This window comes from Melozone crissalis, unplaced genomic scaffold (assembly GCF_028551555.1).
Source record: "Melozone crissalis strain CALT ecotype California unplaced genomic scaffold, PUWL_Pcris_2 ptg000014l_1, whole genome shotgun sequence".
Taxonomy (NCBI): domain Eukaryota; kingdom Metazoa; phylum Chordata; class Aves; order Passeriformes; family Passerellidae; genus Melozone; species Melozone crissalis.
In genome coordinates this window covers 6,068,764-6,092,860 of record NW_026535792.1, presented here as the reverse complement: position 1 = coordinate 6,092,860, position 24,097 = coordinate 6,068,764, and the positions used below count along the sequence as shown (strand labels likewise).

At 49.2% G+C, this 24,097-nt stretch overlaps 1 protein-coding gene across 1 annotated transcript in view; it reads left to right on the top strand.

The window, feature by feature from the left end:
* Nucleotides 1-306: 306 nt before the first annotated feature.
* ST8SIA2 (ST8 alpha-N-acetyl-neuraminide alpha-2,8-sialyltransferase 2) overlaps nucleotides 307-24,097 on the top strand; it is a 30,038-nt gene continuing 6,247 nt past the window's right edge. Inside the window, exons 1-5 of the mRNA XM_054272774.1 lie at nucleotides 307-441; nucleotides 13,439-13,501; nucleotides 15,408-15,536; nucleotides 16,053-16,310; nucleotides 19,230-19,523. Coding sequence (XP_054128749.1) covers nucleotides 344-441; nucleotides 13,439-13,501; nucleotides 15,408-15,536; nucleotides 16,053-16,310; nucleotides 19,230-19,523 — 842 coding nt within the window. The 5' untranslated portion in view covers nucleotides 307-343. The remainder of the gene's footprint in view (nucleotides 442-13,438; nucleotides 13,502-15,407; nucleotides 15,537-16,052; nucleotides 16,311-19,229; nucleotides 19,524-24,097) is intronic.

Sequence of the window (24,097 nt, the reverse complement as noted above, 5' to 3'; positions counted from 1 at the left end):
GACAGGGGCTGGAAGGGCTGACAGGAGCCGGCCGGGGCTGCGGGGGGCTCGTAGGGCGCGGCGGAGGCGGCGGCTCCCGCCTCAGCCCGGGCCGCGGTGAGGGACGCGCGGGCCGCGGGGCCGCGCCTCAAACTTTAGCGGCGGGGGGCGGCGGGGCCGAGCCCGCCCCGAGCGCCCCCTCCCCGCCCCTCCGCAGCCTCCCCGCGCCGGCGGGGCGGGCCGGGGGCGCCGAGGGGCGGAGCGGCCCCGCCGGGCGGCGGCGGCGCCGAGCCGGGACGCGGCGCCGGGCTCCGCACCCCGCGGAGCGGCGCGGAGCGGCCCAGCCCGGCCCAGCCCCGGAGCCATGCCGCTGCCGTGCCGGGGCTGGACGCTGGCGCTGCTCACGCTGCTCGTCGGTTTCCTCATCTTCGCCGATATCTCGGAGATCGAGGAGGAGAGCGGGTAAGTCCCCCCGGCCCCGCGCGGGGAAGGGGCGCGGAGCGGTGCTGGCACCGGGGAGGAGGCGGCGGCGGCGGCGGAGGAGGAGGGGGCGGGCGCCCGGACAGTTTCTTTGTCTCCGGCTCTCCCGGGTTTCGCCGTGCCCAAGTGGGAACGGAGCGCGCTGCGCTCCCGCGCGGCTCCGCGGGACCGGGGACAGCCCCGGGCGGGACCGGCCCGCCGGGCAGGACGGGGCAGGATGGGGCACGGGGCCGGGGACGGGGCTGCGGGAGCAGGTACCTCTCCCGCTGGAGACGCGGTGGTACCGGTCCGAGGAGGGATGCCGGAGCAGGTACCGGTCCCTTTAGGGATGCTGAGATACCTGTCCGGATAGGGATGCCGGAGCAGGTTACAGACACTGAGGTACCGGTCCGGGCAGAGATGCTGGAGCAGATACCACTCCCTATACAGACACTGAGGTACCGGTCCGGGCAGAGATGCTGGAGCAGGTACCACTCCCGTTAGAGATGTGGTAGAGCAGGTACCTCTCCTTTTAGAGAGGCTGAGGTACCGGTCCAGGGATGCTCCATGAGGTACAGGTCTGGGTAAGGATGCTGGAGAGGGTACCAGTCTGATTACAAATGTTGGAGCAGATCCTGGTCTGGAGAGAGGGATTTTGGCACGGGCAGTGCTCAGGTGCTGATGGATGGATGGAGCAGGTCCCTTAGTGGGATATTGGTGTGAGTGGTCTGCTGAACAGTGATGCTGGGGCAAATTGCAGCCCAGGGGGCTTAGGTTTTGCCACTGCTGCTCCAGATGGGTGTGGTGGAGAGGGCACCAGCTGATGGGAGTGGTAGATAACGGAGCAGTCTGCAGGGGGATAAGGGACCAGTCTGTGGGATAGGAGAGATTGAGCAGGGATCAGTTGGGTGGGGGTGATGGAGCAGAGAGCTTAACCCACTGGTGTGTCCCTGTGGGATGCTTTAGGGGCTTCATGATCACCCCTCACTGATCACTGTCATGGTTGGTCTTTACCTGCAGGTGCCATGTATGCCAGGGGCTAAAGCAGCCCCTCAGTCTGAGGAGCAACACCCTTCCCACCCCATAAACCCCATCTCTGAGGTCTGCTTGGAAATTTAGGATATAAGAGGAACAAATGCAAAGAGGAGGGTTTGCATTAACTTGAGGAACTTGCTACAGCAATGTGGAAAACCAAATAATTTTAATAATGAGGTGTGCACTCGGGGCGCCCAAATGACACAAAGGTCTTTCTGTTTGGGACCAGCTGGCTTTGTCAGCATTTACACTGAAACAAGCACCTTTATGAGATGATAAATGAAATGCAGTGATGTTTGTTTATTGTTTCATCGTTGTGTTATGCTGGGTGCCACAGGCAAGAAGTGCTTAAAGGTCACTAGCCTTGTCCAGAAACATCCAGCACCAGACTGTGGGTTAGCAGGGTAGATGAATTGTTGCTCTGCAATGAGCTGGCACTATCTATATAATAATAAAGGAAATTAAAATCTTCTGATTCATCCTCCCCATTGGACAGGCTGCTCTGATCCCCTTGCTTTCTTCCCATCTCCTTTTCCGGCTTCTGTTCTTTCTTCTCTCTCCTCCCCTATCTGCTAAATCTACCCACTAGAACTTGCTGTGCCCTTATTGAAAATCTATTCTGTTTTGTTACTGACTTGTCCTGTTTTTCACCCTGGTTCATTAGGGATTCCCAGTATTGTGTATTTTTTCTCCCCTCTTTTCTATACATTGTATGGAAATTGGCTGTTTGCTGGCTGCTTATCTCCAAACCCTGGCATCTGAGTTTGTTGCTGTAGTTCCTCCGAGGAAGTTCTGCCAAGCTGTGCGGCGGCAGGGGCGGCAGCAGGGTCAGATGAGTTCTGTGGGAACAGCGAGCAGCTCGTCCCACACAGCCTCAGGAAGGGCAGGGCAGCAGGGACTGGCACAGGAGAGGAGCACCCTGCACCCAGGGGGTGAAGGAGTTCCCTGAGTCCCAAGCCCTGTGATGCACATCATCACCAAACCTTTCACAGATCAGTGCCCACATCAGCTGTGCTTCCCACAGGGGGATAAACAGAGCAAAGGTGGGACCCTGCTGTGTTACTTATATATTATTTAATCATTAACTCAGGCAAACTGTACCTTTCTCTTGCTTTGTCCTCTCCCACCCACTTTTCCCCATTGCATCTCTGGAATGTTTTGGGTTTGGTGAGCTCCTGCATCCCAAACACAGTAAGGGAAGCACAGAAGCCTGGCACAATGGGCACTCCATCCCTGTGTGCTGCCATGGTGCCAGGAATGGTGAGCACAGTGCTCTGACCTGGCTGAAATGTATTGCTGTGGTGACGTGGAAAAGCAGAGTGCCTGGTCTGCGGCAGGTCAGGGGATGGTAGAGGGTTTTCAACTGTGGGAGCCACATGATAACAATTTTTATTAACAGGTCCTGCAGGTAAAGGGAACTGTGTGACAGCAAAAGTGCACAGCAGTGTAGAGAAAAGACCCTTGCAAAGTTTTCCAGGAGCTCTCAGTGTGTCCAGGAGGGAGCAGCTCCTCTCTGTGAGAGGTTTGGGAGGTGCTGTACATTTGTGCAGCCTCCCAGCACATCAGGAATGTTTGGCTGTTGGATTGTGTGGCTCAGCATCCTCCTTCATTCCCCCCAGACCGCCCTTGCTGTGGTCAGTGCACAGGGATGGAGGGAGCTGCCCAGCTGTCCCCTGGCAGGCTGGTGACACTGGGAAACACAGGCAGGTGCAACTCTTTTCTTCTTTTTCCTTGGCATAGAAACACTCTCTAATTACTGTGAGGAGCGAACAGCTTGCCCACTTTTGCACGTACCCTGCCCCCTGCCTGTGATTTGGATTGTCTTTGGAAGAACGTTCCTCGCACGGGTGGGAGTGGGGGGAACAGATTCCTCTCACCTGCAAACACTGAGAAATTTCAGAAAGAAAGCACAAAACGTTCATTAGGTTAAAAGTAAGGGAGAATATAATACTACTAATACTACAAAAGGACAAAAATCCCAAAGCCATGCTGTTTCTCTGGACAATAAGTTCCCCGCCTCGCAGATGAAGGGAGGTAGGAGCCGAGGGCAGCTGGAGCTGCTCTGCCTGTCACAGGCTTCTGAGAAAGATGTTTGTGCCTTAAGCAGTCCCATCTCACTCCTCTAGACATCCTTAGACCGCCTCCCCCAGCCGGGCGATGCTGAAACAAAGAGGTGTTGGGGCAAGGATGAGAATTCAGCAGTTTCTCACTCCTGATGCTGCGTCGCTCTTGCTCAGCCCGTTCCTCCCATCCCTGTGCGGGTTTCCCCCCTGCTACATCCTTGTCACTGGCTGGACCTGTCACCTACGGCTGTGTGGCTTGTGTGGCGGGGCTGTGGGATGCTGTGGGATGCAGGCAGGCGGGATGCTGGAGGGATGCTGGCGGGCAGGGACACGCTGGCCGGTGTGTGCTGCTCCGTGAGGTATTGCTGTGCTGAGCGGTCTGGGCACTTTGTTTCCGAGCAGGCAGCTGGTTCCGGGCTGCTGAACTTTTCCTGCAGCCCGGTGGCGCCTGCGTTTCCATGCAGCGCTCCCGCTCTTTGTTTGGCTGGCAGGGAACAAAAGACGCGCTCCGTGTGCCTTGGGGAGCGCTGATGGCATCGCAGCCATTCCTCCATCCGCGCCGGGATGGGGCAGCGCCGCACACCTGTCCCCGCAGAGCAAAACAAAGGATTCGGCATCCACTGGGGTCACTATTGTCGCTGGTGAGGAGGAGAATTCCGCTCCGGTTTGAGGGGACTCTCTTTGTTAGTGTGCGCCTGCTGTTGCAGTTCTGCAGGGGTCCGGCTGTGTCCTGGTTGTCTGTAGAGGGAGCTGGTGACCCGCTGCCACCAGGTGACTTCTCGAATTAGCGTCTGAGCCATCTTAGGGAGCACTTGACACTTGGTCTTAATATGAGCCAACCTTTTCCCTGCTAGCCCAGACCACACGCCTTTCCATCCTGATTACTGGAGGAATTATTTTCTGCTCGCTCCGTGACGGATGGGAGTCTCTGATATTGCTGGCCTGCCTGCCTGGGAGCTTGTCAGTAAATTGCCACTTTTTCCTCATGTGCCCTTTTCTAACACCTGCCTTTCAAAGGCTCAGGAAGAGATTTTGTGTCCTTTATGGAGGGTTTGTGTCCTTTATGCACTTGCTGTGAGCAGGCTGCAATCATGACATTTCTTGTCAGGGTTGGTCCGTGCGGTATAAATGTCGTGCTTGCACCTTCCAGGCTGTGATTCACTGCACCCAGCCCAGAGTTAGTCTAAGACTTGCTCTCCAGCAGAAAGTTTTGCTGGAGGAAGTGCTGCATTCTACCAAGAAGTGCTTTTGTGCCCTCACACAGTGGGGAACAATTATCCAGGTTGGGCTGGAGGAGGAATAGCTCTGGGCAGGATAGGAGCCCATAGACATCCTCGAAGTGTTCATGTGTATGGTGCCAGAGGAGAGCTTTGTGCTCCTTGGGCATGGCAGGACTCTAATAAAAGCTCCGTGACACATCAGGCTGGAAAATAAAAGCAATGTTGGAGCACTGATTTGAGTAAGGAAATACTCAGGGCAGGCTTTGATTGCAGCTCTTGTGACAAGAACCTGAAGTACAAGCAGCCAGTTCCAGGCTGGCTGCAGAGCTCCCTCTCCTCCCCATGAAACTCTCCCTCACCTCCTGCCACAAAAACACCTCCAAACCCCTGTGCTCCTGCCTGGAGCAGGCTTGGGGAATGAATGTCCACACTAAGCTGAGCTCTGAGGGAATGCTGGGATAGTGGAGGGCTGGGATCAGCAGGATGGAAAGCACTCACAGACCCCCAAGTGAAACAAAAAGGAAAAGCCAAAAGTGCTAAGGGATTTCCAGTCAGTTGAAAAGTTACTCCTCAGCGCAGCATTGGTTGTCAGCAGCTTACAGGACTCCCAAGAAGGAAATTTCTGACCTTGCTGGTGAGGAGAGGTGTGGTAGGAGGATGCAAATCACCAGCCAGCCTTTCTTGGATGCCCTATTGCTGTCGCCAGGCCAGTTCATGCGACCAGAGCAATGGAGACAATAAAGCAGTTCCCACGTTTCCTTTTTGCCCAGGTGGGCTTTTTGTGTCCCACCTCTGACCCTGCAAGTGCAGAATTGCAGTTGGGAGTGCAGAGGAACCCTTTCTGTCCTACAGAGAATACAGAGCTGTGAGTGCTGGCTCACTTAGGGAAGGTTTGCTGAATGACTTCAGAGACTCAGCCTCCTCTGGGACCAGGGCCAGCAGTGACACAGCAGATCCTGCTGCTGCCACCACCCCTCCCAGCCTTTCCCAGGCATCTCCAGCTCTCCCAGCCTTCCCCCAGCACGGATGGACTCAAGGGGTTGCTTTTCTCTCACATGGCAGATGGGCTTTTGATCTTCCAGGAAAAGCATTTAGCAGCAGTGCCTTTATCTTTTCTTGGGCTTGCAGGCTGTCCTAATGATAAGATGAGGAAATGGCCTTAACTGGCACCAGAGGAGTTTTAGATTGGATTGTAGGAAAAAGTTCTTCACTGAGAGGTCTGACAAGCAATTGGCACAGGCTGCCCAGGGAAGTGGTGTAGTCATGATCCCTGGATGTATTTAAAATATGTGTAGATGTGGCTCTTAGGACATGGTTTCATGCTGGACTTTGTGGTCTTGGGATGACTGTTGGACTCAGTGATCTTAAAGGATATTTTTAATCTATATGATTCTGTGATTCTACAGGTATTTTGCTTTTTCATCCTTGAGAATAGCACTGCTTAAATACATCAGGCACAGTTCCTGTAAAAACCAGTTGTTCCAAAACCAAACTAAAATTGGACTTCTTCTAATTGCCTCCCACATTTGTTTCCCCTGGGCCTGGGTCATCCTCAGCAGCAAGAAATAAGCCCAAAGTACAAGATTAGACAATAATTATTTTGCTGTTTCTCTGGCTTCTATCCCCAGTGGCATCAGGAAACAAGCAAGTTCCCTGGCAAAGTAAATTCACTGGAGGTGCAGAGTTCCAGGTGTCCTTCAACAAACAGCACTGCAGAGCAGACAGGTGTCAGCTTCTCAGTCCCTTGCAATGCAATAGAAAAAGAAAGAAAAAAGAAAGAGGAAAAAAAAGGAGTGGATCTTTACAGCTCCTTTTTCTTCACATTTCCACTGTAAATCCTTGTGATGGCTGGCAGCAGCCTTGATGGTGGTGGCCTTGGGAGATGAATCTTCATCAACAGCAGCAGAATTGGCTCTGATTGGGAAGTGCAAAGGCTGATCCAAGGAAATGGGCACAGCACTGCTGAAACAGTGACAGTGGTGTGGGGTGAGAGCTCTTTCCAAACTTAGGTCTGAATACTTCCTGCCATTGCAGACCAGGTCCTTGTTATTGCATGCAGAAACACCCTGGGACTGTCCCAAACAAGCACAAACCCCAGCCCAGGCTTTCTGTCTTTGTGCTGAGCACTCTGTCCTTCCCATGCAGTGCTCTCCATGGGCAGGGCTGCCTTGAAAAGCACATTTTGTCACAGTTTTGGGGTGCTCCCTCAAGGCATCCTCAGCTGCAGGTATCACCCATGTGTCTGGCAGTAAGGAATTCAATGATGGTTCTTACAGCCAGGCTTTGCCAGCATCCTCAGGGGTATCAGCCAGCTCTTGGCCACTGTCTACAACAGTGGCCATGTTTCTCCTGCAAAGGTTAAACATCATCTTGAGGGATCTCCAGCACCTTTTCAGACACCCAGAAACACACTGAACTGGCAACCAGCAGCTGCTCAGTGGGTAATTAAATTTCTTACTGCTGCCTGAGTTTCCATGGGAGCTTTGTGAGCAGGGGTGGTGAGAGGAGGTCCAGCTCTGAAACCACCATGGACTTTTCAGTGTTTGGCAGCTCAGCATTGTGATCTGGGATCTACATCACTGTGATGTTCCTGGCATGGCTCAGTTGCTGGTTGTGGGGTGCAGCTCTCACCCAAGCACTCCCAGCCCGCTCTGTGTAGGCTCCAGATGTTATTTATGTTATTTTGGGGATGCTCATACAGAAGAGCTGCCCCAGGAGGGTGTCTCTGCTCAGGAGAGGTCCCTCAGCATCTGCATCAACAGGGAAAGAAGAAACCACATGAGACCTTCAGTATTCCAGAGCACTGAGAAAAGAGATTAGAGGGGTGTAGGAGGATGAGCCCAGGGGCCCACAGCCCCACATGAGAATGTTTCATGTTGTACCATCTCCCAGGGCATGTGGCACCCAGGATGCTGCAGGAGCCATCAGGATTTCTGGTTTCTGGGGCACGGATGCTCAGGGTGGCAGGTTCTGCTGCAAGCCTGATGCTCTGCTGTTTGTGCTCCTGAGAGCTCTGCTCTGTTAGCAGAAAAAATTATCTCAGGACAAATGGATGGTGAGACGTTTTGTAAGCAGGGAGGTTTTTGTCTCAGCTATTTTCTAGATCTTGTCTGAACTTTTTTTTGCCTTCTCCCTTCCAGAAGGAAAAAAACAGAGAAAGAAACTAAATTACACGAACATATATGAAATACACAAACACCCTGCCCAGTCCTAAGCCCCTCTGGATGTTTTTTGCCTGTTTCAATGTCTGTTTCTTTGCTGGCTCTTTCATTAACACAGCCAGAGAAAAAGAGCTGATGCCAGGAATAATGTTTTAAAGATGAGGGAGAGAATAAGGTCCTGCCAGTATGCAGGATGGGGAGGGGAGAAGTGTCTGCCTTTAGAGCAGTGATGGAACAAGAGCATCTTGAGGTGATTGAGTCAGGCCATGCTGGTGTTGTAGCAAACGCATATGGATGTGAGAGCTGACACTCCACAGGTGCCAGAGACACTTTTGTGGCTCAGGAGAAGCTCATACTGGATTGGGCCCTGAGCTGAAGGCAGGGGCAGGGGTTTTAGGATGTTTCTGAAAGCCATAATACAGGCACACTTTCCCAAATGTGATTGTATGACTTGCTAGAATTCAGCTTGGAACACTAAAAGTAGCACCTGATATTTAGGAAATTTTTGACACTTGGGCTGCCAAGCTGTGACAATATAATCAAGTGAGATTTTTTAAACACATGGAAGTGTGATTTCAAATATCTCATCAAGAGTTATTGCAGGATCTTCTCTCCTAAAAGACAGCTGCTTTGGAAATATCATTCCAGTTAATCCCTTGCTTGCCTGGGGAGTGTGGGTACCAGAGCTACCACCCAGCAACCACCACTTCTCTCCATCACAGTCTCCACCACATCCCAGGGTGAGAGAGCCTCCAAAACAACTGGTGACATGGCACAGGAATGGTCTGCAAGGGTCTGATGTGCCAGCTTCCACCCAGAATTTATTGAGATGGGTTACAGGAAGGGGAGATTGTGATGGTCTTTACAGGGGTTCTTGGATTTGGGAAGAGATGAGGATCTGACTCCATGTTTCAGAAGGCTTGATTTATTATTTTGTAATATATATTACATTAAAACTATACTAAAAGAATAGAAGAAACCAGAAGGCCAGCTAAGAATAGAATAGCAAAGAATGATAACAAAGGTTTGTGGCTCAGACAGAGAATCTGAGCCAGCTGACTGTGATTGGCCATTAATTAAAAACAACCACATGAGACCAATCACAGATGCACCTGTTGCATTCCACAGCAGCAGATAACCATTGTTTACATTTTGTTCCTGAGGCCTCCAGCTTCTTAGGAGGAAAAATCTTAAGGAAAGGCTTTTCCATAAAAGATGTCTGTGACAGAAGATGATGCTGGAGCCTGGAAGAGCAGCATTCTTGGAGGGGAACAGTGCCAGGAAAGTGCACAAAATATAAAATACAAAATAGATACAGACTGCCTTAATGGGCACAGTCTGCAGCCATCTCAGGAGACTGCTGGCTGCATTTTGGGCCAGTGAAATCTTTGCAGATCAATTCCTGTGGCCCTCTGGGCCCTCTCGCCCAGCAAGAGCCATATCCAGCATTTCCAAGAGGACAGGTCTGCTGGAAGCTCACAGTGCCTGCTCCTGGCTTGTGGAACTCGTTTTTTGGTGTTAAGGGCCAAGCCACTTCACCCCCAGTGTCCCAGCTGTAAAACAAGGATCATAAAACGCACCTAACATAAAGGCAGGTTGTGAAAACCTAATTAGTAGGTGTTAGTCTTTTGAACCCCTCAGGTAAAAACTGTGGCACTCTGAACTCTCCTCCTGGGGAATTCAGGTGGATAAATTCAGCTTAATAATCCCCCAAGGGACTATTATCTTTTATGTGGAGGAGGGAGAAGAGGAGGACTTGGGTTGTCCAAGGAAGAGGCAGGGGTTTTGTTCCACCAGAAATGAGCTTCACAAATGTGGTTAAATGCAGGAGGGTTGGAATGAGATGATCTTTAGGGTCCTTTCCAACCCAAATCATTCTGTGAGCTATGAAATAGGTGGTTGGGTGTGGCTGAAATTCCCAGTTAGTTCCTGTTTCTCATGCCCTCTTCCTATGTGTATCACCTGCCACAAATGCTGGGGGGGAGCAGGACTTGGGGGTGGGCATTGTAAAACAGCCATGGAAAACACATTTTCTAGTTAGTGAGCCTGGGAACGTGGACATGTGGAGGCTGCTGGTGTAGATCTGCTCTCCCAACCAGGCTCTGTGACCTACTTGTTCAGTCAAAGCAGCTTTGAGTTCACGTGTCCAAGCGGCTCCAAGCGAGACCAAACTCACCTAGCAACAATTAAGAGAAGCATTTAAGAAGCAGGAAACGATGAAAAGGGAAATAAAAACCCCTAAACAGGCCCATTCACAGGGGGTGAATAGAAGGGTCTTTGCATACCTGATTTTGTCACAAATTATTCATCCAGGAAAATTAGGACCTGAACCATATGACAATTTTTCTTTGACATCCTCTGATATATGAATCAGTGTCACTTTAGATCTGAGCACAGAACATTTTGACCTATATAATATCCTAGACAGTGGCAATGCAGCTTGAAAATCTCAGAGAAAATGAGAAAAGATGGCATAAGTCAGTAAGATGGCATTAGCACATATAGATGCAACTTATCACTGGAAAACATCCCAACAGAAGCCCAAAGAAAAATGTTTTGTAAATAATAGGATTAGGAAGCAGGTTGGTACTTTGTGGAGCTGGCTATACAATGAAACTGATAACAACTAGATTAATAAGGCAATTCAGTCCAAACACAGTGTAGCACTAGAAAGCTTTTCAAAATCAATGCTATCTGTGCTATTTTAATCGAGGTTGGTCTTTGCCTTTTGAAGCAAAGAGATTTGAAACTCCAGGTCAGGGAGGTGGAATAAAATGGACTGGGGTTTTTTTGGGTTTTTTTGTTGTGGTTTGTTTGGGGGTTTTTTAACATGTGCTTCCTAATTAGTACCCTCCATTTCTGAATGTTTTCTTCTTCCCAGGAGGGGAAAATGAGGGTATACAGGGCTTGCCTGTGTTGGCAGTGAAGTGTGGCAGACCTTGGAGAATACTGTGCTTGGCTCAGTTTCAGTGTTTTGGGCAGCTGGTTTGTCTGGCTGGGACCCACCAGTGGGCTGGGCAGGGTGGCTGGACAGAGCCACACACCCCAGAGCATCCTACAGCACACGTTGCCTTCCACTGTGCAAAGGGAGATTGCAGGGAAAACACCCTGAAGTTGTGTTGTGGCACACAAAGCACCAAGAACTGACATCTTGGGGCATTTTAAGATCCATAAACCAGCTCAGACCTTCAGGCAAGTATCATGTCTCAGCTTTGGGCAGTGTCCCTGTCCTGGAGAGAGAAGCCAAGCCTGGCACAGGGAGCAGTGTCCTTGCCAGCATCTCAGGTGTCCACAAGAGCATCATGGCCAGCAGAGCAGTGATCCCAGTCCCATGGGAAGGTGGTTAGCAGAGCCTTGCTCTCCTCCACCACTGATCTGCCCCCTCCCTGTTCCTTTATGACAGCAGAACCCTTTGTGCCTCTGTCTGCATTGCAATATTTTTGCTTTTCACAGCATGTGAGGAGGAGAGGGTAACCCCTGACACTGTCCTTGAGGCACTCAGCTGGCAGCCAGTCCCCTTCCCCACTGCTGCACACAGGCAGAGGTGCTCTCAACTTGTCTCCTCACATCCAGCACCTCCAGCCCCTACACCTGCCTTAATTCCAGGAGGAAGCACACAGAGCTGTCACAGGGCGCATGTGAAGCCAGGCTGGATAAATGCATTTGAATAATGCGTTGTGATGCTCTGAATCCTTCCTGCTGTAGCCACAAAACATGGATGAGGTAGGAACTAACACTTAGGGAACAGTCTTCTCTACTTCCTAATTTACCTTTTTTCCTCTCACATGTGAATCAGCATGTATTCAGGGGAAAAAAAAAAACATTTCTTTCTCTAAGCTTTGTCTGTCCTACAGCGAGTGTGAAGGAGTGTGAATCCCATTTGGAAGCTCCTTCAGAGGAGATGTCTCATAGCAGGTGCGTGGTTTGCACACTAATCCAGCCTGCTCCCACACCCTGCAGTGAACCCCATTAATGTGGAGCTTTGTTAAATGCCACGAGGCTCCAGGAATGAGCCAGCCCTGCTGCTCCCTTGATGCACCAAAAAATGAAACAGCTCACAGGCTCTCGGGTCTGCCAAAGGACAGAGGAGAGCAGGAATCGCTCTGACTTGGCCATGGATGGTCTCTGGCAGGAGAGAGGAGAGCGAAAACCATGGTGGCATTTCCAAGGGTTTGATGTTAGGTGGTGCTGAGGGCTGTGCTCAGCCTAATGAGGGGATTTATGTGGCATCCTGCAAGTCTGAAAATCCTTTTTAATGGCACCAAGCACACTCACACGCTCTTTTCCTCTTTCATTTTTGTCTAATGCATTTGGGATTTTTTTTTTCCAGAACTGGTAGAAATACATTCTCCTGAGATACATTTTCATTAAGGTGTATATTTCTGGGTGGCAATATTTCTGCTGGAAGAGAGTTTGGTTCTCTTTATGAGTGTGCTCATTGGGATATCTGTGCAAGGGGAACAATAAAACAGAGCAATGAGTACATGGAGGTTAAAATGTGTCTGAATGGGAGCCCAGCTCCCTCAAACATCACAAGGTGGGTGGCTTGTTCTTTGTGACCCCTCTGAAAACAGCAAGCTAAGGCAAGAAGGAGCTCTGCAACCAGCTAGATGTGTTTATTTAAGTGAGGATTCACAGCACCTGTGGATGGTGTGGTTCTCTGAAGGTGCTTGGTCCAACCTGTTCTTTAATATAGATTCATGGAAGTGCTGGAAATTTGGCTGCTCATTCCCACAGGTCTTGGTGAGCCTGGTCTGGCACCTGTCCTTGTGTGGTGGTGTCAGGCCATGGGAGTGACACTGCTCCAGGTCACAGGTCACAGCAGGTCTCAGCTCCAGCGTCTGAATGACTGTGGTGAGTTGGCCTTGGAGCTTCAGCCAAGTCACACCAGAGGTGGGGAGAAGGGGCTTGAAGGCACTCACAGGATTGGAGTGGAGCTCTGGGTCTGGCCTGGGTCCCTGGGAGCTGGGAGAGGGTACACTGAGAGTGTGAGGTCTCCACAAATCATTCAGTCTGTGTAAAATGGAGATATTGGATGTCCTCAGCTAAAAGCCCAGGTGAAGACAGCGGTGGGATCTGTCCAGATCATTCAGTCCCCACCTGAAAAGGACTGGGCAAGTCCACTGGCAGCTGGAGATGGAGGAGAGCTTCTGAGTGCACTGCTAACACCTGGCTGGTAAAGAGAAGTGGAGATGTATTTAATGCAGCTGTAGGGCGCACTCTGCCGTGGCAGCAGGACCAGATGTCTGTGATGGCTGGTTAGATCACACAGGAATTATTAATTGGGGTGGCTCGGGGCGTTCTTTGCCAGAATGGCTTCATGGTCACAGCAGGGCACAGTGACAAGGGATGAAAAGCCCTTCAGAGGCATCAGGACATGTCCCTTCTGCATGGGGTGCGACATGGGCAGCGTGGCAGTGTCTCTGCTCGGAGCCCTTCAGAGCAGGATCTCTTGACTGTTGAACAATGCTTGGCAGAAAGGAGCTGGAATTATAAATAATGCATTTCCTTTGTCTTGCAGGAGTTCTGGAGGCAGAGGTACAATCAGATCAGCTGTGAACAGCTTACATAGCAAATCTAATAGGTTTGTAAATTAGATTTTGTGTTCATTTGTTTTTGCTGTAAGGCAGCTATTAATCTGCTTCTCCTCTTCGCTGGATAGTGCTGTTCTTATTTAGCAAATGTATCTGTTCCTTTTCACTTCTGCTTTGCATTTTCTTAATCATTCCCCCCCCCTCCTTCTTCCAGCTCAGTGCAATAATCATTTGCAAATAACCAAGGATCTGGAAGTTGTGGTGATTGAGAGAATGAGAAAGAGTTTACTTATTGTGAAAATAAGTCAGTGATAGAGTTGCTATTTTCCATAGTTTTAAGTGCTATTAGAGGAGCAATCACTGTGTTTGGGATCAGAGCTCCAGTTTTGTTGCAGTGCACTCCCATCACATCCCTTTGTGGCAGAGTCATTCCCAGCCCCATTCAGTGCCTCTCTGTGTCATTTTTACAAAGGTTCCCTGTCAGGCCAGCCTTGCCAAGTGGCATGTTTGCAAAGGTTTGCATGACAGCATGCAAGGAAGAGTGATATCATTCTGTGGTGATGTCACCACCCGTGACCAAAACACAGAAAATGGATTAAACAAAAAAACCCAGAGTTATTCCCTGGATTGCTTTACACTACTTCAGTCATGGTTTTTGACACTTTCTAGGTAAGGTTTCCAAGACATGAGTGATGCAGCAAAATGCAAGAAGCAAACAAATCCAACAGACTGGCAGCCTCTGGAGAGGAACTGTACACACACACATCAGGACACTGGCAGCCAGCATTTATAAACACATTTCCCTGCCTTTTCGACGCATTATACAGTGTGAGCCACAGTGTGTCCTGGGGAGCTCTATCCCTGAGCTGGAGATACCTTCCCAGGAGCTGGATGTTTGTCCATGAGCCTGGGCCACCACCTCTGCCCCATCTCTCACTCTGCTCCCTCCTTGGGGTTTATGTGCTTTATATAAATGCATTTATTTACAAAGCATTTCCCATCTGGAAGAAGCCCTTTACAGTGGAGAGGGAGATTCCCTTTAGCTGATAGCAAGTGCTTTGGCTGTGTATTTTTCAGAGTGCTCTGAAGTGTGAAGGCTTTTTTGGGTCTGCAGATACACACGCAGTTTCTTGATGAGATGCTTGGCTTTTCTTTTTGGAGGGCAGCTGGCTGGAACCAAATATCTGGAAGCTCCTTCTATTCATGCAGTTTGATTTTAATGTCACAGAAGTGCTGGGGCTGATTTGCTTCTTTGAGCAGGGATTAAACACTGGGGTCTCCCAGTGATCTCTGGCTGCTGCTCATTTCTTGATCTGGAACAGGGGATATGACTTCTGAAATCCCTGTGCTCAATTCTAAAAAGGAAAAAGTTTCCAATGAGCCAGCCTGCCCCTTTTAGTACAGGATGCTCACAGCCCAATCACACAAGCAGCACCCAGCAGCTCTGCTGAATTAATTTCTCCATTGGGTGAAGAGAGGGTTGCTCCTCTCTGGTGGGGATTTTAATCTTCTCCAGGAGCTGAGCTGCCTCCACTTTGGGATGTTCCTGTGTGACCACAAGGCAGCAGGGCAGCCAGCTTGGCTAGGATGTCTCTTAGTGAATTTTGGGGGCTTTGGGGTGTCTTGTCTGCAAGTGCCCATCTGCCAGCCTGTCACAGTGTGTTTTTCTGTGCATGCCTGCCTGCAGCTCAGTGTGTAATGGTGTGTTTGCTGTGGAGCTGTGCCTGGCTGTCAGTCTGTGCTCCTGGAAGCGAGCGGGTATTTAAGGATCTCTGTCTGTCTGCTTGAGTGCAGCAGAATAGGAACAGGCTTTCACTTCTTGTTTAGCTAATAACTACAATTTGGCTTTTCTGATGAAGTTTGAATTCCAGCAGCCAGAGCTGAAGATGGTGATTAGAAGTGCCATTGGGATGCTAACGGATTCTGTCTCCCTCTCCCTGACTTTCTTTTCTCTAGAGCTGAAGTAGTAATAAATGACTCCTCATCTCCAGCTGTTGTTGACAGAAGTAATGAAAGCATTAAGCACAACATTAAACCAGCCTCATCCAAATGGAGACACAACCAGACACTCTCTTTGAAGATCAGGTACTGGTAATTACCTGTAGGACAAGAGACAGATTTGGTCCTCTCCAGTGCAAGCTGGCAAATTGTGTATCATCTAAAGAAGTCAAGGAAGAAATAAAAAGACTTAACCTCCTGCTGAGATAGGCTTCATATCTGTAAACGATTGCTTGGAAATGAGTTCTCAGCTAAGCCAGCTGGCCTGGCAACAACAAAACAAGGAGCACTTGAGCCCCTGTTTTTCAGGCCAAGTGGAATTTGTGTGTGCAGGTGATGGGTCACCGAGGGAAGGAGACCCTGGGTAAACTCAGGGACCCTCACTAATGGTGGGCTGACTGTGGTAGCTGCCCTGGGCAGCGATGAGTGGAGAGGGAGCAGGCATTGAGATGGAGATATCCTTTAGTGAGCTGTGCCTGGAGAGCATGGTCAGATGGACTGGCCACAGAGTGAGGGCAGCCAGGAGGCAAGAGCTCATCTCACACCTGACCCAGCTTATCTCTGCACCTCACCTGACAAGGCTCTTTTCTTCCCTGCGCTCAGAAAACAGATCTTGAAGTTCCTGGATGCCGAGAAGGACATTTCAGTGCTGAAGGGGACGCTGAAGCCGGGGGACATCATCCACTACGTCTTTGACAGGGACAGCACCATGAACGTGTCCCAGAACCTGTACGAGCTGCTGCCCCGCACCTCTCCCCTCAAAGGCAAGCAGTTCCCCAGCTGTGCCATCGTGGGCAACTCGGGGGTGCTGCTCAGCAGTGGCTGCGGCCCTGAGATCGACGCTCACAGCTTCGTCATAAGGTAGGCAGGGCACTGCTCCTAAAGCTCAGGGCTGTGGTGGTTTTGGGGTCCCCTGTGGCAGGAAGGAAATGAGTATGACTCCATGTCCTGAGAAAGCTAATTTATTTTTACATATTGTTTATTTTATTTCATTTCATTTCATTTCATTTTATTCTTACATGTTATTTATATTTATTTACTTACTTACTTACTATATTATATATTTATATTATATTTATATTGTATTGATATAATTATTAATTATATTGTTTATAATCAATAACTTATAATTGATATAATTTCTATATAATTATTGATATAATTTTATATAGTTATAATATTTCTATCAATAACTTATATTTATATAATTATTAATTATATTATTTATAATCAATACTTATAATAATTTAATAATTAAATGATTAATTGCATTGATACATTGATTTTATATATTTATATATTATTTCTATATTTATTTATATTATTATATCATATTAATTATATCATATAATATATTACATTATATTACGTTACATTATGTTACATTACATTACATTTATTACATTACACTACATTACATTACATTATACTATACTAAAACTATACTAAAGAATAGAGAAAGGACACTTACAGAAGGCTTAACAAGATACTAATTAAAACTCCTGACTTGCTTCCAGTCCCAACACAGCTGGGCAGTGATTGGTCATTAAGTAAAAAGAAATCACATGAAACCAATCAAACAACCAGCTGTTGGATAAACAATCTCCAACCACATTCCAAAGCAGAAAAACACAGGAGAAGCAACCAGAGAATTGTTGTTTTCATTTCTCTCTGAGGCTTCTCAGCTTCCCAGGAGAAGAAATCCCGGCAAAGGGATTTTTCAGAGAATATGATGGTGACACAGAGGGGCTTTGGGAGCAGTGCAGGGGGCTGCAGTCCAGGGCAGCTGGGGCAGCACAGCCTCACATCCCCATGTGCGCTCAGAGTTCTGCTGGAAACCCTTCCACACATCCCCAAGTGCTCCCCATGTATTCTTGTAAGTGCTCCTTGTCTCTTCTCATGGTGCACCATTTACCACCTGAGCCTCCTCTTCTCTCAGACAAACCCCATCCTGGGCTCTCAGAATCCTGATTCACTTCTGCCCTTGAGCACAAGAGTGTACCATAAGATGCCCTGGCACCACATGCCCAGGTGTGACAGTCCCCTGTGTCCCCTCTGTCCCCAGTGCTGCACTGCCCCAGGGACCTGCAGCCGCACATCCTGAGCCCCGCTGGGACACACCAAATTCACTTCTGGTGGTGTCTGAAGTGGAGAGGAGGAGCTCCTGCCCTCCCAGCCCCATGCCCCTGTTAGCTGAGAGGCTGTGGAATCCACAGATGATTTATGTACATGCAGACATTTGTTTTCTGGTGAGTCTATTACAAGGACAGCCCAATCCATCAGCAGCTCACAGAGGCGGTGCTGGTGTGACGTGGGAACGAGGATAATGTCACCTCTGTCCCCCTCTGCTCCAGCTGCCTGGCTGCTGGCAGCTCCAGCCTGCCCACAGGGGACAGAGCATCATCCTCAACTGGAACACGAGTGAGCAGAGGGAAAAACTGCTTACTGTGGCTCTGGCAAAGTTCAGTGAGGGGCATTCATGTCAGGCAGCAAAATTGCAGGATAAAAGCTTTTCTGGATGTGAGGATGGGGATTTTGAGCAGTTTCTCCCCAGCCATGTGCTGGTGCAGGTCTGGCACAGACACACTTCCCATTGTAGGTTGTCTGAGCCACTGCTGGAGCCTGCATCTTCCTGAGGAAGGTTTGCTCCATCCAGGCAGCCTTTTCAGCAGGATTGGCAGTGACCAGTGACTGGGTCTGTGTCCAGGATACAGCTCCAATGTTTATTTTTACTGAATTCACTCCTGTAATGAGTCAATCAAAAGGCCCCCATGCCAGTAGCTGGATTTTCCTTTAGTTTTCCCATCTGTAAGTAGGGAAAACAGTAATAATATCTGATTATCAAGGCAGATGCTTAGGATGCAATTCCTGCTCGTTAAATACTGTAACTTCACTGTCACACACCACAGCAGAGCACTCGGTGTGCAAACACATGGGTAGCCTCTGGTTTTTGGGATGCTGGGGGAGCATCTCTCTGCATCTCCCCATCAGCTGGTGCCCAGTGCCATTTGCCCTGTGCCATGGGCATGGCACAGACACAGATGACCGCCCTCAGGGAGCTGTAGGAAACCACTCTATAACCAAGGTGGTTTGCTGGCACTTTATCCCTCTGGCTCTCAGCCCTCACGCTGCTGTGGCACAGGAGATCAGGATACATGCCCGTAACCCACATGTACAATCTGAGAGGAGATGCCAATGAACACTACAGAAAAAGGTGTTTTTTGAGGGTCACAGGCTCCAGACAGCCAAGCAGACCCTGTGGAGACCATGTCCTGGCATCCCCCTCCTGCTGGTGTCAGTGTCACCACGGTGCCACCAGGTCTGCTGTTTGCAGAGATTCACCAGGGGAGAAAAGGCCTTTGGATAATGTTACTCCAGCAGGGCTGGAATTAAGAGGGAAGTGCTTTCCATGAGTGGAAGAGGCTGTTTTGTCTAAAATCTGCCCTGAGAGCAGAGACAGGAGCTTTGTTGCTGATGTTATTTTTTAGGGGCACCAGAAGAGCCGCTGCTCCCTGCAAACCACCCAGGTGACACCACAGTGGCTGACACTAGCCTTATCCCGGGGGGACATGTGTGCACACGGGGATGGTGGCTGAGATGGAGATGGCTCATAATCACTAATTTACTGCAGAGGGTCATTCTCCCTCCTCTTCCTCCCAAAAGCGTGGGCGAACGGGCACAACGTCACCAGCCCTGGCTTTTGGCACCACTCTCCGCTCCTGCCTGTCACTGCCCTCTCTCAGTGCATTAAACAGAGCTGCTGGTTGTTCCCCTTTGCAGGTGCAACCTGGCCCCCGTGCAGGAGTACTCCCAGGACGTGGGCATGAAGACAGACCTGGTGACCATGAACCCCTCGGTGATCCAGCGCGCCTTCGAGGACCTGGTGAACGAGACGTGGCGGGAGAAGCTGCTGCAGCGCCTGCACAGCCTCAACGGCAGCATCCTCTGGATCCCTGCCTTCATGGCCAAGGGGGGCAAGGAGAGGGTGGAGTGGGTGAACGAGCTCATCCTGAAGCACCACATCAACGTCAGGACTGCCTACCCCTCGCTGCGCCTGCTGCACGCGGTCCGAGGGTGAGCGCCGCTCTGCTGAGCTCCCGCCAGCATCCCCTGGGCTGGAGAGGGATCCCTGGGATTCTGGGATCCCCAGGTTTGTGGGATCCCCAGGCTTGAGGCATCCCCAGATTGTTTTCCTGCAGGAAAACAGCACAAGGTGTTCCCTTCTGCAGACCATGAGGGAGGATGGGGTGGTGGATGGTCCCTAGATAAGCGTGGTGTTTGTGAGGTCCTCAGGATGGAGAGGGAATTGAGAATCTGACTCTGTGTTCTCAGAAGGCTGATTTATTATGATATGATATGATATGATATGAATAATATATAATATATTATTAATATAATAAAGTATAATATAGTATAATATAGTATAATATAATATAGTATAATATAGTATAATATAATATAGTATAATATAATATAATATAATATAATATAAATAGTTAATATTAATATTTTAACATCTACATTAAAAATTTCTATTTGATATTACTAATTATAATTTATATTTAATATTGGTATTTATATTTAGTATTAATATAATTAGCATATACTGTATAATATATTATATTAATATATAATTTAAATAATGTTATATGGACATTATATGATATGTGAGTTATATTATATTATATTATATTACATTACATTATATCATATCAATAATCATATAATATATCATATATTATATCATATAATATATATCTATTATCATATTATATCATATCATATTCTATAATATCATATCATATTATCTTATAGAATGCTATACTAAAACTATACTAAAGAGTAGAGAAAAGATACTTAGAGAAGTTTTTAATAAAAACTCTTGACTGCTTCCAGAGTCCCAACACAGCCTGACCGTGATTGGTCATTAAGTTAAAGCAATTCTCATGTTGGATAAACAATCTCCAACCACACATTCCAAAGCAGCAAAACACAGGAGAAGCAATCAAATAATTGTTGTTTTCATCCCTCTCTGAGGCTTCCCAGCTTCCCAGGAGAAGAATCCTGGGCAAAGAGGATTTTTCAGAAAATGTGACAGTGACAGATAGGAACTTGTGAGCAGGGGCTCCCACTGTGCTCTTTGAGGGCTTTTAGCAATACCCAAACCTCCAGGGCTTTCCTGGGGCATCACCACAACTCCCAAGGCTGTGGTTAGGGCTTTCCTTGGAGAAATGGGTGAGCACTGAGCTAGCCATGAGATTTGTCACCTTGTGCTTCAGTGACACAGGTCTGACACAGCTCCTCAAGTCAGCGAGCTCCTGTGTGGACCTGGCTGGGAGGGCAGTGACGTGGTCTGGTCCTGCTGGTCACATAAACAGGGCCAGGTGCCGGTGACTGGGTTTGCTCTGAGGGAAGGAAAGGCTCTTTCTGTTCTCTGCCTGATTTTCAGGAGACACAGCTGTGGTGGGAATGAGAAAAGAAAGAAAATGAAAGAAAGAGAGCCCCAGGGGTGAGATTTTCATGTAAATTACTTGGGAATGGGATAGGCTCTTGCTTTTGTGCTTTATTTCTCTAGGAAGATCATGATTCTTTAGGCATTTAGGGAGCTGAGGCAGAAGTGACTTTTGCTGGAGATGACTTATGGCAACAGTTGTCCTCTGATCCTGACCAGACCCCATTAATCTCACAGGACGGCAATTTCCTTGTGTAGCTGGTGCTCCCACCATTAAAAAGCCTCAGCAGTAATGTTCCTTGATTTCTTTGAGCTCTTCTCCTGCACATCTCTGAGTCTCAGCTGGTCCCTGCTGGTGTTTCCTGTCCCTGCTCAGGCTGGGGGTGGGTTGGGGACAGGTTTTGGGGTCATTTGTGCCATGAGCAAGGCAAGGAGGGGCTCTAGGGCAGCCTGGGAGGAATGGAGTGGCTCCATGGTGCCTCACAGGCAGCAATAATCAGCAAGTACCACTTCTGCCCTAAGTGTTAGAGGCTGCCCTGGGCCAGAGAGGGAAGTTCTCTCACAGAAAACACTGGCTTTGAGGTAAAGAAAGGGAAGGAAATGATGCCACAACTCACAGAAGGAGAAGACAGGAAGGAAAAAAAATCCCACAACCCAAACTCAGAGCTATTTCTAGCCATAATTGACTTACTTTCATCTGTCAAAATAGAACTAAGCTGCTGTAATAAGCCCTCTAAATCAACAGGCTGCTAATCCTGTGCTGGCAACCATTCCCAGTGCCAGAAAGTTCCCATAGGAAGCTTTGCAGAGGAGTTGGCAAGGGTTAGGCATCCCTTTCCCATGGGAGAGGAGGATGCCTCCACAGGCTCAGCTGCTGGGCTTATCTTCCAGCTCACAGCATTTCCCTGGCCCCTCTGTGTCCCTGTGGTCCAGCTGGGCTGGCTGGCACACACTGGATGTCCCTGGTTGGAGCCACCACCTGTGGCTGGCAGGAGCTGCCTGGCTGCAGGAGGTGCCGGGATTTTGGGAGAAGCCCAAGGGCTCAGTGCTGTATCGTGCACAGAGCAATGCAGACATGGCTTGGAGCACGGACTTCCTTCCTTCCTGGAATCTTTCCTTTCTTCCTGGAATCCATCCTTCCTGGAATACTTCCTTCCTGGAATACTTCCTTCCTGGAATCCTTACTTCCTTCTTTCCTTCCTAGAATCCTTCCTGGAATCCTTCCTTCCTTCCTGGAATCCTTCCTAGAGTCCTTCCTAGAATCCTGGAATCCTTCCTTCCTTCCTTCCTGGAATCCTTCCTTCCTGGAATCCTTCCTAGAGTCCTTCCTAGAATCCTTCCTTCCTTCTTTTCTTCCTAGAATCCTTCCTGGAATCCTGGAATCCTTCCTTGCTGAAATCCATCCTTCCTTCCTGGAATCTTTCCTGGAATCTTGGAATCCTTCCCTCCTGGAATCCTTTCTGGAATCCTTCCTTCCTTCCTGGAATCCTTATTGGAATCCTTCCTTCTGTTTTAGTGTAACCATGCACTTCACTGGGCAGGGAATGTGGTTTTTGGCTTCTCAGAACCCCCAGGGGCTCAGAGAGGTGCAGCCAGTGAGGGCAGCAGGGCACCTGAGGTGAGCTGGGGGTGCTGCAGGTGGCTGGTGCTGGTGTCAGACCCCAGGGTCCTGGTTGGAAACACATCCAAGCCCTGCCTGGGCTGCTCACCGTGCTGGGGCAGGGCCAGGAGGCTCCTGGCAGCACAGGGCAGCACTAATTCAATTATAGGCACAGGGGGCAGAGCTGATCCTCGTCAGGGATTGCCCTCCAAGCCACGGGAGCTGCTGCCTGACCTGCCCTGCTGCTCTCACACTCATCAGCAGCAAAACAAGGATGCCCACTGATTAGCAATTAGTCTAATGAGAAGTGCAGCCCCCTCGGAAAGGCAGAGCTGATGGGAGCACTGCAGCACTGACCCAGGAGTTCACAGAGAGCTCACCCAGGGCTGGGGGTGAGGGGCTGGGCTGTTCTCAGTCAGTGTTAACCCTTTCCTTGGTGCAGGTTTGGAACTTGGGTGGATTTGAGTGATTCAGGCAGAACTGAATGAACTGGGCACAGCTCAGGGAGGTGGGTGATGCTCCTGGGGCTGTGTAGGAAATCTCTCAGGTACCAATGGGGTTGTCTTGACCATCTGCTCAGGGTAATTGATATGATGTGGTTTGGGGTGAAGGAATCCTCCCTCAGGACCAGAATCACCAGGAGTTTGCTTATCCATCTTCTGTGTCACTGTCCAGTTCCTGTGATCGTCCCATGTTTTTGCTTATGGTCTCCAGCAACATCCTCTGTCTCTGCAGCTCTCTCTGTGCTGGTTCATAGCACTGTGGTTTTATTTGACAGATCTGAGATTTGTGAAACAAATACATTTTGTGGCTTGTGGTGTGCAGCAGAGAATGAAAAACCCACAAATCCCCTCAGCACATCCCTCTGTGCTGCAGTGGGCTGCTCTTGCAGAGAGGTCCCATCTTCTCCCTTTTTGGATAAAACTACCTTTTACCAGCTACCTTGAGTTGATTTGAAAGTCACAAAGAAATGCGAAATGGGGGAAGTTTTCCAGACAAGGCACCCCTTTATTTTTATTTTTTTTTTTTCCCAAGGAATAGCACTTTGTATCTACAAAGGCTGACATCTCAGCCAACTTCAGTTTGGTCACAAAAGCGTTGCCTTTTCTTTCTCCACTACCAGCAAAACACATTGTGAGCCCTTGACTTCTCCTTGAACCATAGTATTTATTGTCCTGCTCTGCTTTCCCTCAAACCAAAACTCATTTCAAGTGGCAATTGAGCCGTTTTCCTATAATTTTCAGTGCATTTTGGGGCATTTGTAGAGGGTGCATTGCCGAGATAAGTAAAAAGCATTTGGTTTTGTTGTCCTTAACAGCATCATTTGAGACATCACCTTTCAAGCTGTGAGGGTGCTTTAAATGTTTGCTGATAGCGGCAGGCTTTTCTCACACGTTCAGCATCTCACCAGGAGGGGAGAGAGCCTTCAGCATTGCAGTGCAGGAGCTCAGAAAGGAGCCAGGTCACCCCCTGGGGTGGAGAGGGGACAGTTTGGTGGCAGCTCCTGTGTGTTTCAGGGTGTGTGCATGCTTTGCTTTGCAGTGGTTCCATTAAATGTCCCCTGAGCGATTCCTCTGGCAAGGGGAGCAAGCAAAG